Source organism: Blennius ocellaris (assembly GCF_963422515.1).
Source record: "Blennius ocellaris genome assembly, chromosome: 5".
Taxonomy (NCBI): domain Eukaryota; kingdom Metazoa; phylum Chordata; class Actinopteri; order Blenniiformes; family Blenniidae; genus Blennius; species Blennius ocellaris.
In genome coordinates this window covers 22626449-22639992 of record NC_137654.1, presented here as the reverse complement: position 1 = coordinate 22639992, position 13544 = coordinate 22626449, and the positions used below count along the sequence as shown (strand labels likewise).

The 13544-nt window shown below is 44.5% G+C and overlaps 1 protein-coding gene across 2 annotated transcripts in view; it reads right to left on the bottom strand.

Annotated features, from left to right (window-relative positions):
- Positions 1 to 1988: 1988 nt before the first annotated feature.
- Positions 1989 to 13544, bottom strand: part of tmcc1a (transmembrane and coiled-coil domain family 1a) — a gene marked incomplete at its 5' end in the record, with an annotated part of 28573 nt that continues 17017 nt past the window's right edge. Inside the window, 5 exons of one of the 2 annotated variants that reach the window (XM_080495982.1) lie at positions 1989 to 4283; positions 5872 to 6007; positions 7370 to 8061; positions 8235 to 8492; positions 9530 to 9590. In XM_080495982.1, the coding sequence (XP_080352108.1) occupies positions 3969 to 4283; positions 5872 to 6007; positions 7370 to 8061; positions 8235 to 8492; positions 9530 to 9568 (1440 nt within the window). In that variant the 3' untranslated portion in view covers positions 1989 to 3968. Of the gene's footprint in view, positions 4284 to 5871; positions 6008 to 7369; positions 8062 to 8234; positions 8493 to 9529; positions 9591 to 13544 lie in introns of those variants that run through there. The other variant, XM_080495981.1, reaches the window with a different exon arrangement.

The window sequence follows — 13544 nt, the reverse complement described above, 5'->3', positions numbered from 1 at the left end:
TAACGCGCCATCCATCAATAATCTGATTGATTATAAATCAGATTCCAATTTTTTCTCTCTCCTGATATCAGTAGAACCACAGCAACGATAAAATGTGTATATTTAGGCTGTGGAGTAAACCCTTTGTGCCACACTAAGTTTTAATGAACATTCACAGCTTCTCTTAAGATGAGACACTTGATGAGTCTCCACCCACTGAGCGGTTCCGCTCCTCGTGGGGTTAATGGCGGGTCACAGTCCTACCTCCTGCGCTCCTGATTCCCTCGGCTCTCAGATTAGTTCTGCAGATCCGGAGGGTTCCGTTTTGGGCACATACGGCACGGTAAGCACCGTGAAAGTGCAACCAGATGGGCACATCAGCACACCTTTCCGGTGTTTGACATCCACATCCATCCAACATGGCTTTTATTTTGCACACTTTCCCCCTCATAAATATTCAAGTGCAACACATGCGCACCCCACTCAAAAATGCACGAATATGGTGAGCATTTTTGTCCCTGGGTGGCGTGTGTGCATATGCTCACATCTCCGAATAGAAGTTAATGATTTCTAGTAGAGAAACGACAACGGATGTGTCAGACACTGCATAAATCAGTTTGCAGGCGAAGTGTTATCTCTGAATACATGCAATAATTAAAGTTGATGCTAAATCGCGTGGAATCGCTTGTGCCTATTTACTGTGGACTCCTCTGGGGACGAACTCAGCCTCTCCTCCCCAGTCACCACTTGCAGCTTTCAGTATAGGGCAGATAAAGTGCGCCCCGTGTTTACCTTGGCGCACAGCCATGCGCATCAAATCTGCCAGTGTGGAAAAGGAGGAAAGCGCACTGATAAAGTGCAACATAATGACCTAAAACCCGCCGCCGCGCACAATAGCTCTGCCACCAGCAGTGTCGACCTCGGCAGGTAGCTTGGAGGTCTATCCATCCATCCACCCTTCCATCCATCTATCCATCCATCCAGGAGGTCTCTCTGGGAAGCCGGTCAGACCTGTCAGGGTCACGTGTCGCCGGTGAGGCGTGACAGCGGCGATTTGGAGCCGCTCCATCAAACACGACTTGCGACTGAATTGAACCGCGTGTGTGAAAGGGAATAAAGTGAAATAAGACTTGATCTCTCCTGTGTTTATAATGAAAATATTATCCCTGGTAGCCCACCCAAACTTGTGGCCGTCCGGGGGCTTTCCACCCAACCTGTTTCCTTCCTGATAAGGAGCGACACCCCCGGTGTGGTTGGACCCCACCTCCTCCTTTTCACGAGCGGACCATTCACACATGCAAACACACACACACACACGCCGCACACGAACTCTCTCAAGGCACCAGGAGCCAACGAGGTGGAAGATTGCCATCTAGTGGTCTTAAAACGGACCTACAAGCGGTCCAAGAAGAAGACGCGCGACCTTTAGAACGCGCATCAGTTCATGCGCAAACAACGGGAATGGGCAGAAACAACCAACACGGATCTCCCCGGCAGAGGTACACGCGCTTACATGGAAATGCAAACAGTACACGCATTGATTCAAATTATTTACTGAAGCCAGTCATTCAACTGGCGGTCACATCCTGCAGCCCCTCGAGCCAATTTTAACATTGTAATAAAACATGGTTCCACAGGTATCTGGACTGTGGCGGTGATTTTAATCCCATTTGGATCAGGTTATCAACTTAAATTACTCAAAATAGCTATTCATTTCAAGATAATAAAACATCAAGCGCAAGTAGGTTGATCAAAATTAGATTGTATAGATGATCAAGCTTGCCCATCTTTGAATTACATAACCGAAATAACACTTCGGAAGAACTCTGAGAACCCTTAAGAAAAAAAATCTAAATCTTTTTCACTGTTGCAAACATATTGAGACAAGCAATCATCCTACAAATTAAAAAAAAAAAATGGTTTTAAAAAGAAAAATTTGTGACCCAGTTCTTCCAACAGCAGCACACAGACGAAAAATCATTTTAAGAACAACGTGTGGTTCAGGGGTTAGTCAGGAATGCACTTTATTTATTTCACACATTAAAAAAAAAAAAAGGACATCAGAAGGCACTGGTGTGGTTTAGCACACAACTCCAACATCAAGAGTGTTACTGCGAGGACAAGCTCAGGTCGGAGGACAGACTTGCTGTCTACTTGTCAGCTGTAACCGCCATGGCGAAAGGTCAACACGTCAACAAATCTACATGGCGCCATCTTAATTGCATGTTTAACTTGAAAGGAGTGCGGTTTACTCACATTTTGACCAGAAATGAAGCTCCTTTGTGTGTGGTGTTTTTTTTTTGTTGTTTTTTTTTTTTCTTTTGACAACGATGACAGCCATCTTGACCTGAGTCCGCTCTTCTTCACCCACGGAGCGTCTCCGTCTGAAGAGTGACAACCGCTGAAGTGTCCATCAAAGGTTTGTTAAGAATCAGCCTGACCCATAAGCCATCTCGCAGTGTACTAAAGTGCAGCTGTATAGTTCAAATGTTTTGCGCAATCTGTTAGGGAATCAGCTTCTCACAGCATGACATGGATGATTTAATGTGCTGGGTCATCTTACAGTGTCCTTGACTAGATGAGAGAGATTTTTTTTTTTAAGAGAGACCAGATGCTGAATGGAGGAATTGTACTCAGTGAAGCGAAAGTGCAGAAACACACAACCGGGGATGTGGAGTTAAGATTGTGAATAGTGTTTTTTTTTTTTCTGGTGAGATTTACATCACTCAAAAAAGAAAGAAAGAAAAAAAAAAGACATTCCTGACATCCTGGCAAGACATTCATGACCTCATTAAAAAGTGTAAGACCTGCTGAGGAGCATCCACCTTGTCTTCTCCACTCGGGGTAACTGAAGTTTGGCACTGAGGGACTATGGGGAGAAAAAAAATGGGGGGGGGGGCACTGGTATACTAGAAATGTATATTTCCCATACAGGCAGTGTGCATTTGACTGGCATGGCAGTGGAGATGACTTGAACTGTAGATATGAAGCAGCAGCATTCCTGATCCAGCTGATAGAGCCGGATGAGCACCAGTCGTCTCTGGCTCCGAACCCGATCACATCCAATATGGTGTGGGGGAGACAACTATCCAGGCTTTGGACATTGCAAACCGGTTCTGATGTGGTTTCATGCAGTGCACATGCTGCAAACATGACGGAGGCAGAGACAACAGCCAGACGCCTTCAGTGTCCATGTGTCAGTGTTTATGGCGAGTTCGTCCTAGATTTCACCTTTGAATTCATATTTTCAACATCTTCACTATTTCTTTCTTTTCACTTATCAATTAAAACCATGTGATCTTTGTTTGTTTTTTTTGTTTGTTTTTTTTAAATGGTACGGAAGCACAGTCTCTTTTCATCCTGACACTCAAAAGGTCACGGCGGGTCCTTCAAAATACTCAGTCTGAGCAAATTTCATCACAGCAAGGAAAGGAACAACTCCCAGGAAGGTTTTCAGCCATGGTTCAAATCTACCAATCACAGCTCGGAGAAATCTCTCTTCCTAAAGGTAATCAACCACATTCACACATATGCCTTTCGAGGCGACGCGCCAGTCCAGTTTCCCGACTAAACTCCCCTTCATGTAGACGTCGAGGAGCGTGATGCTACATCTCACTGAATAAAATAACATTGAAAATAAAATATTATTAGAAATAACATCATTGATTAAGGTCTAAAGATAAAAACAGTACAGTGCTGTATTCTGTGAAGGATAGCAACACAAGAGTCCAATTAAAAAAAAGAAAGAAAATGTAAACAATCTTGTCCTTCACCCTGTATGAGTGTTCTCAACTTAATCCGGCTTCATCCTCGTTCTGTGGATTTCGGGCCGTGTCCGAGCGAACTTGGCCGAATTCTCAGCGTGCGACCGCACGGGCCGCCACGAATGGCCGTCGCGTTTTTTTCCCCAAACCTGCTGCATGACTGCAGCCGCAGTCTTATCATCACCCGGCGTCACCGAAACAAACACGTGCTGGCCCCAAAGCTGGTCATCCCGGGGGCTGCAGGGCGCGGTGCGTGTAGCCCGAGAGGGCGTCCCAGTTCCTCCACAAAAAGGCCAGCAGGAGGATGAGGAGCAGCGTGGAGAGCGAGCGGGAGCGCGTCTTCATCAGGGGGACCACGCAGTTGGCCACGGTGGAGACAAAGACCAGAAGGACAGCCATAAGGGCCAGCAGCACATTGATAAGCTTTCCCAGGAGGGTCCGGGCCGTGGCATTTTCCAACCCCTCCAACTGGACCACCTGCTGTTGCTGCTGCTGGAGCTCCATCTTCGAAATCCTGGTCTGACATGCCTCCAGCGCCTCCTGCGAAGCCCACCCAGAGGCAAACACGTCAGAGATGTCATCACGATCAAATGTAGAAATGTACATATCAACGCTCAACCCACAAAACACCATGTACTGTCATCTTTATTGGAATGAACTAAATCACTCTGTCATTGAAAACAATCAGTTAAATCTCCTTAAATATGCACTACTAAGACACAATTAAGCATACAAAATAACGTTTACATAAAAGTGTTACAATTGAACATATATTCTTGTAATGAGTGGGTGTGGCTCCATGTTCATAGGAAGCTTGTTTTTTTTTGGGAGGCCGTCACCCTACAGTTTTCATTAAGAAAAAAAAAACAAAAAACAGCTGGTAGTTTGATAAATCAATGTCTGTCTCACTGTTTCTCTCTCAGTGCTTGATCAACTGAATAATTGTTACTGATGTCTCACAATGTCTGATTTCAGAGTCATTGAGATCGTAATAATCACCTTCACTGAGCAATGGTTTGTGTGAAAGGGTGGAAGACAAGCTCCTTCTGGTGAAATAAATCCAATAAATCCCAAAAAATAAGAGCCCCAGTTGACTCGAAGGTTTACAGCAGCTGTACTCATAACAAGTTGATGGTATTTGAAAAGAAGCATCTCATTTCAACACTGAAATTTGAAGCCAAGATGTATACATTCAGAGGGAGTCAATGATGTGGATTTTATAGACCTCTACCACCCCCTACTGTCAGGGAGAAGAACAGCAGTGAGGGGCAATTGAAGCTGCACATCTACACACACACAGAGAGCAGGACAGAGGTAATGCGAGACATTCACAAGGAAACGCTAATGTTTTTTGAGAAACAAAGAAAAGCTGTCGGACCGACTGGGTCTTCCTGTGTACAGTCAACACACACACACACACGATGAGATAACACCTCCAACAGAGTGTGTGCGGCCACCTCCGGCTTTTAGTTTATCTTCAGACAACATGACGTCTAGTCTGATTAAACTGCATTATCTCACTGCTGCTTAAGACAAGGAGACATGGACGCCCTCGCCAGCGCACTGATGGGATGTGAACACGGGGCTGCTGGAGGACTTACAGAATAGCATCACATAAAAATTGACATATGTCAACAGACTGGACATGATAAACAATATATACAAATAAAAATGATTGAAACTCTGTGAAGTCATCTCACACTGCTATGACTACGGCAGCACTTACTTATTTATACTTTCATTAAAAAAAGGTTGTGGGGCGTGATTGTCTGATGAGAATATAAACTATAAGCAATTATGAAAACAAGGATTTGGAAACAAACAAAACACAGACGACCAAAATAAGACTATCCATGTCGAGATACTACTGACCTTCAAAGGAAACTGAAGTATTTAAGAGCACTGAGGTCATTTTATTTATTGAGTGGCAAAAGGACAATAAAGTTATGTTGGCAACTGAAACACTTGACATCCTGCAGGACTCATATTCTTTGTTTATGGTTGTTTGTTTTGTTATTTTGGTTTAGTGTAGTCACAAAATCCACATTTGTACCCATATAAAGTGTGACTCTGATGTTACTGTTTATATTTGTTGCCGTGCATGTGAACGTCGGGCCGTCAGACCAACCTGGATGTCTCTGGCTCGCTCATAGGATTGGTAAGCAATCTTCTCCTCCATGCTGGCCAGCTCCTGTTTCAGGTTGAGGATCTCATTCTGATGCAGTTCAGTCAGGTCGTTCAGCTGTTCCTCCAGACGCTCACACCTGAACACACACACACACGAGCAAGTCAAGAAAACACACGCCAGAGTCTGAGGCATAATTAGCTTAGACAAAGAAACACAGGGAGGAATTAGTGAAAACAGACCCTGAAGGCATCTGACCACATGGCACCCGACTGAACTAATGACTCCCCCTGACAAGATTAGGAAAACTTTACTCATCAGCTGATGCAACCGGCCAATCAGAGAGCGTCAGCAGTGTGAGACCGGCCAATGGCAAGTCCCCAGCGGGAGGAGAGGGATCTATACTGATGTTTTTTTTGGCATGCTTATTCACGTGGATGGACTAAACAAGATATAAATAGACTCCAATATCCTTTATACATTTTTTGGGGGGTATAAATCAAAACAGAAAAAAAATAAAATGTCACATCATAACTTTAAAAGTATATCAATTAATAAAGCACTTATCTGTAAATGGCAGGTATGTAGTCAGAGCATTATTTAGTTCTTTTAAGGCAGTGCAGGAAATAAAGAAATAAGGTAGAAGTTTGTTCTCTCAGACTTAAACTTCAGTTTTAATTGATTATTGCCTCAGAAGATTGTTAAATTGTTACCCGCATTCTGTCAATTGGATACATATTTAACATTCCAGCGATTCACAGATAAAAATAGTCAAACTTATTCTGAGCGACTTTTCATCTACATTATGAGTGAATGGTTCAGCTCTTCAGTGCCCCCCCCCCTCCCTCCTGCCCGCCGGGTATTATTTTGGTCTTTGAGGACAAACACTGTTCTGTACATGGTCATTTTAGGAAGAAACAGCCTCATGTTTTATTTTTCATACTTGACTTGTTCACTCGCTACATTTCTGCCCAATCTTCATGCCCTTTTTGTCTGAACATTGAGAGTAACCACCCGTGTTTTCAGTCTGGATGCGGCGCTGGGAAAAGGGCTGAAATAACGTTGGTGATCTTTGGACTAATGGGACAACCGCGAACCGTACAGGTGTGTCTGGAGCCTACGGTTTAAATGTCAACTGCTGCCGTGCAACAACAACATGCTCAGTGTTTTGAATGCAGCAGCAACAAAAAGCAGTTGGGGGGGGGGTTAAAAATAAGTCTGTCAATAAATATCTGCAAGTGCAAAAGATGACGATTTTAGATTGAGAATAAAAGAAGCTGTTTATGCAAGATGTTCACACTGATGTAAATGAATTGCAGGTTTTGCTTTTATCTTCTGTATGTTGAAATAGCTGCTCGATTGCATGCAAGACGTATATCGCGGCGATACGAGTGCGTATGTCTTCCTGTCTTCACACTTAAGACTTTAGGAGACAACTTGTGATTACTGAAAACAGTTTTAGCATGTACAATACACGTAGAACGCTTCTTTTTGTATTTACCTAAACCGTTCTTCCTGCAGTGCTTGCATCACGACAGTGTAGTCTCTCTGATAGTGGGTCTTCACGCTGTCCAGGCTCTCCTCGAGCCTCGCCTGGCCGTCCCGCAGCTCCTGCATCTCCTGCAGCAGCATGTCCAGGCTGGAGCTCTGGCTCCTCTCCAGCGTGTTGCCTTTAGAACTGGGCGGACCCCCTGGGGCCCCGGTGGTGCTGTTGGCCCCCGCTGAACCCGACGTGGCACTGGAGCAGTCGTCCTCGCTCCCATACTTTGGACTGGACTGGAGGTGATGTCCCGCGCTGGCCAGAGAACGTCCACCTGCGCCCGTCACGCCTTCTTCCACCGACGGGTCGTCCAGAGAGTCTTTTAGGGAGGGGATGTTGTCGGCGCTGCCGAATTTGTTGCGAATGAGTGAGGCGATCTCCCGGGGCTTGGAAACGACTACGCCGGCGGCTGAGTGGGTCGCCTGCGAGAAGCTGGAGAGTCCCCCCTTGACACTGTCGACCACGCCTTCACTGAAGCCTGTGACTTTGGCTCCGACATCCTTCAGGCCCTGCTGCATGTCCCGGAGAACATCCTTGGGCTGGCGGGGGATGCCGTTGTGTTCCACCTCCCGAAGCTTCCGATGGTAGTGCTCCAGTTTCCTTTGTAACTGCTGGATGGTCTGTGCCGACTTCTGGTTCTTTTTCTCAAAAACCTGCCATTCACAGAGCAAGGTTTTAGTACCTGTGAACACTTTGAGACAATTATTCGAGTCATATAAATACACAGCATTCATTAGGTAAACCCCGTAAACCTCTGGGAACCAACAAGGCCAAGCCAACATTTACCAAAGTGCCCATGGCTTATTAATAGTTTAACACACTGTACCTGTTTAATGCGTGTGCTTTGCTGTTTGTCGGCATTGTTGGCCAGCTTGAGGTACTCTGCGACATTGTCATCCCTGGCCGTCTGTTCAATCTTTATCTGTTCCGTGAGCTTGAGGATCTTTTGTTGCAGCTGGGCGATGGCCTGCTTGGTGCGCTGGGGGTCTGGCGTGCTGTCCTCACCCCCTGGGAATGAGCCGTCTGCCCCACATGAAACGGCCAGGGGCGTCTGACCGAGCCCGCTCACCTCCAGGCGGTCAATCTGAGACAAAGAGAGGGAAAAGCGTCTCGTTGGTGAAGGTTGGTAACGTGACGGAAATGGTGGATGCGACAGCAAAATGAAAAAAAGAGAGGAAGTGTGGGCCGCTTATTGTTTGCTCATTGTGCTGACATGTTAAAAAGCAAAATAAAGGAGGCTTCTGCATTTCTGCATCCCGTAGCCTGGAAAGGGGCAAATTAAGTCACTTGAGAAAGCAACTCGCGGTCACTTTTTCAGAAGAGGAAGTAGATTCAAGCTTTTCTAGAGAAAAGTCGAGGGGGAAAAAAAAACTTATGATGGTCACCACATCCACGTAAAACTGAAGTTATGAATCAATTTGATCTCTTTTCTGTGATTAAACATAGTCAGGCAACACTATCAGATTGAGCTGTCTTTTTTTTCTTCTTTTTGTTGTTTGAGCAGTGACAGCATAGAAACTTGAATCAGAGGATATCAGATTTTGGTTTATAACAACTTTGTATATGAGATACTGAATGTATAGGTCACAAATCAAGTCTGCAAAATCTGACACACCATCTAATTTTCCCTGCATATAAAAAGGAATAACCTAGAAGACCTTCAATCACAGCCAGAGGATGTGATACATTTCACCTAAGAAAATAGGGTATGAGCTCACTACACACCGACATGTTTTAAGGAAAGATAGATTCAAATGTTGTAAAAACTCAGCAGCTGAACCGCAAGAGTTCAGGATCCAAGCCAAAGGAAACGACAAAGTGGATATCCAGGGCGAGAGTTGAGGGAAAATGACTCTATAAAGTTATTCTCCAGTCAGATCATCATTACTTACACACCATAATAGGCAAACAAAAACTGCAGCAACGAGTCTCACCTGCAATCCGAGCGGGATGACTAATTGATGACAAACGCTTACAGTCATCTCCACAAACCGCGACAACATCCGGAATAAACTAAAACTTCTGACAACTTTTTATGTCTTCTGTTAAGCACAGAAAAGACGAACTTAATTTTTTGTCTACTTAAGCGATCAGACTTGAGCGCAGAAAAGCGGAGCTCACCTTTCCATTGGTCAAACGGAGAAACTGTTCCCAGTGCATTTTAGTCCCCGCAGAGACGCCGAGCTGCGTGTTTTCATCTGTACTGAAGCTGCCGCTCGCGTTTAAACAGCTCGGTTCTGCTGCGCTCCAAAAGTTTCTTGCGAGACTCCGCCGGCGCTCGGAGTCGCTCCGCTTGTTGTGAAAGTTGAAGCGCACCTGAGAGCGCGAGGTTGGCCGGCGCGCGAAGCCCCGCCCCCCCCCCCATTCAGTCCCCGGGACTGTCGGGTGAGATGACATCATCCCGTCAGACGCACGCGCACGTCAATCATCCGCAGAGCATAAACAGATCCTCTTACAGAGACTCTTTGATTTCATTCAATGAAACCAGTTTAAAAAAAAACCAAAACACCCTATGACAGCTAATTATAGATATTACGAGATTGTAACCATAAGACCCACCGACAGTAAAGTGATTTCAAGAATTCTGGAGGTCATTATCAAAGAAATAATGTTCCTTTTTTCCACAATGCAATATTTCCACTTTGTATTCTACCCAGAAAGATTTCTAGCAACATAAACAGACTCCTTCCTCATCACCTCACACGTTTCACATGGTGCTATTGTGACAAATAAACTGCAATATTGTTTGTTCCCAAACGTGAAAGCAGGTGAGTAAAAGCATGAAAGCAGTATAAATTGACACAAGAGGATAAACATAGCGACTGCCTCAGTGTATAATGGGTTTAGTGAAGGATCTGAAAAGCTAATCTACGACTGGTTTTTAATTTGTACTCCCATGTTAACATTTAATTATCAAACACAAATGAGCACGCAAGCAAGCATTTAACTGAAAAAGCAAGAAAAACACACGAAACCCTACATTATTTCTACTTTACAAATCATGTTGTATGTATGCTACTGTACGTAACCCCACAGATAGGTAAAACCTTTTTGGGATCAGAAAGTTAATGTGTTAAGTGAATTCCAGTAGTCAAGTTGACCAAACGACCACAGGGCAGACTGAGAATCACAATGTGAGAATGTATCCCAATCTGCCTGTCCGCCCTTCCTGCCAGCCAGCAGACAAATAATAGAGGCCCAGAAAAACCAGTCAGACACCACTTAACGCCACACACGCACAATACATTCCTCTTGGTACTTTCCAAAACTGCCAGGAACCGTGATTCATCCTGACGTTTCGGCTAAATTGGCTTGAAGTCAAAAGGTTTGACACTTTGAGTCTTGTGCAGTAACGTTGACGAGAGATGCCCCGGTTGTACTCGGCACATTTGTGTTACAGTAAGGCTAATTATTATTAAAGCTTCTTGACGGGCAAATGAATCAGACATCCAGAATAGCCTGCTGAGCGAGCGTGGCAAGCCCAGAGAGGTGTTTAGAGCAGCACCTGGTCAGTTCGCAGCTATATAAACAAAACGCTATCAATAGCTTCGTCAGTACAAACTTATGTCCCACACTTCAACTTTAGGGGCATGCTGCAATTTCTCCAATTTCACAGATCACTCAATTATCTGTATAATCAAATTCATGCCTTCTTAGTAAAGATAAAAAAGGGCAAAGGACAACTCTGCTGAGCAGGGCTATCCCAGCATGTAGCAGAGATAGAGGTTTTAAACAGATAAGAAGGCCTAGTAACCTGTACACATTGACATCAAACGAACACCTTCTTGGTGAGCGATAGTATTCACGTCAGCCGAGTTTTTCAAATGACATAAGCGAAGGAACCACATTCACCTGTCGTGACTCTTACAGCTCATACATTCTCCGAAACCCTGTCACTTTTTATTCTGATCTATTTTTTACAGGCTCACGATACCGTCATGCTGCCCCTCATAGCAAAGCGCTGCTGCAGTCCGAGCTTTTTGAGGCACATGAAGCGCGGCAGTTACGGGACAAACCGCGGTCGTCTGTACGATCAGTGTCATCTCCAAATGGTTGAGTTTGTCTGTGACTAATCATGCATGTAATTAAAGATTGTGAGCTGAAAGATTAGGCTAATTTCCCAGGGTTAACGTCGCCAAATACGATGATGTGCTGAGCCACTGAAGCGAGAAAACTTACAGGCAACTGTGTTACTGGAGTCTGTGTAGCTTATGGGGGTAACTGTGAGTTTGTTTGTAATTGGGGGTGTCACTTGATCCCACTCTTGATTCGACCTCATCAGCATGACAGAAAAACAAAAGGTATGTGTGGACCTGTCTCCTGCCCTACAGCTACTTTCATACACCCACACTAATGGGAAAAACTTCACTCACTGCTGCATGTCTCAGACTTGGAACCACCGGCTGGTTTGTATAAGAGCTTCTGATCCTCGCAAAGCTGGTTAGAGCCATGACAGGGCAACTCTGACTTACCTTGGATTGGCCAAAGGCCTGGGAAAAGCCCGGCTAAACCTAAACACTCAAACCTACAAAATGCATTTCACACCAAAAGGTATTTAGAGAGCATTACAGAGCTAACATTGTTAGATATGCATCACGCATAATTAAATACATGCAGCAGGAACATCTTGTGCTGGCCCATCTGAATCTCTCTCAACCACAGAGGACCCAGAAATGCCCCAAATTCCTGTCTGTTCGATGTAGGTCGCAGAGCAAAAAAAAAAAAAAAAAAAATGCCCTCATGCTGTCATCCGATCTTTTTTTTCCTTTTTAGGATTGAATGTTACCACTTCTCATTTCCCTCTACTATGAAACTTGCCTAGCTTTCTTTTTCCTTAAAGTCCTTGAATTTCTGTCCAGATTCTGTGAGGTCACTTCCTTGATTTAGAACACAGATAATGTGACGATGCCCTGATGGTCAAATCGCAGAAAAAGACACAGTCGTAGGATCTCGTCAGACTCGTGTTATCTACACTGTAACCAGGTCAGTGCGGGTGGAATTTGAACCCCACCGCCAACCCCGACTGTAGCTTGTTTAAAGATGTATGAATTTCACACATGTTTGAGAACCAGGCAAAATGATCAGAAAACCTTTGTTATGTGTCACACTTAATGCTTATATAATGGACTTATTTAGCATAAAACATGTCAGATAAAATCCATACCACTGCAACGTGCCGTGATTGTTTTGGATATAAACACTTCGGTCTGCAACACTGAGCTGTCTTACTCTTTTTTTGTGTGTGTGTGTGTATGTGTTCTCTGCTGTCAAGGTCAAGTTTCTGCAATTTGTACACCTGAGTGCAGACTCACAGTACCTTGTTGGTGGTTGGACCAAGCATTTCTGCTGGAAGGCTGTGAACTCCATCTGATGTCAGCTCTTGTGTTTCTCGTCAAGTGGCCGCTTCACATGCCGAGATGAAATAGCGATACCGCGCCGATACTGTAACTTCAGGTGTCTCTCTGAGAAGGCTGGTCTGCTCCACACCTCACCAATTATAACCTACTGAGGTGTTGCAAATGTGCTGAACTGATATAGAACAAGATATCAGGGAGTTTTAGCAGTAGAGGGCTGGGTTCCTGGGCTCTGGTTCATCTTATCTGAAGAGTTCAATATCCATGAGGAATGGACATTTGGATATACAATTCAGGTGTTTGGGAGGATGACGAGAGCTGCACAGTTCATCTTCAAATCATTCAATAATCCATTTACACCCCAGCTGTATCTCTCTGACTTGATAACTCAAGAGTTCCTGAGTGACTGAACTTCACACTTGTGATTAGCTGATCTGATCTTTAACCCCACCATCTGGGAGTCAGAAAGCAAACAGAGTCGGCATGGCAACAGCATGACAGTACTGAGACATCCAAGGGGTTTCACAAAAACGTATTAAAAAGTATCCGTGTGTGCTGCACACTGTGAAGCTCTGGTAGCCAAGCATGCTCGTCAATGCCATACACCAAGCGTGGAACCGATTATTTATTTAGGATTATTTGCCCATTTAACATCATTTTGCAAGTGACACATTTATGCCATGTCTAACATAAGACCTGTTTGCCCTCATCCTTTTTTTCATGGTTTCATATCATGTCCCCGTATGCTAAATTACACAATGCTGACATTTTCACAAATGAAA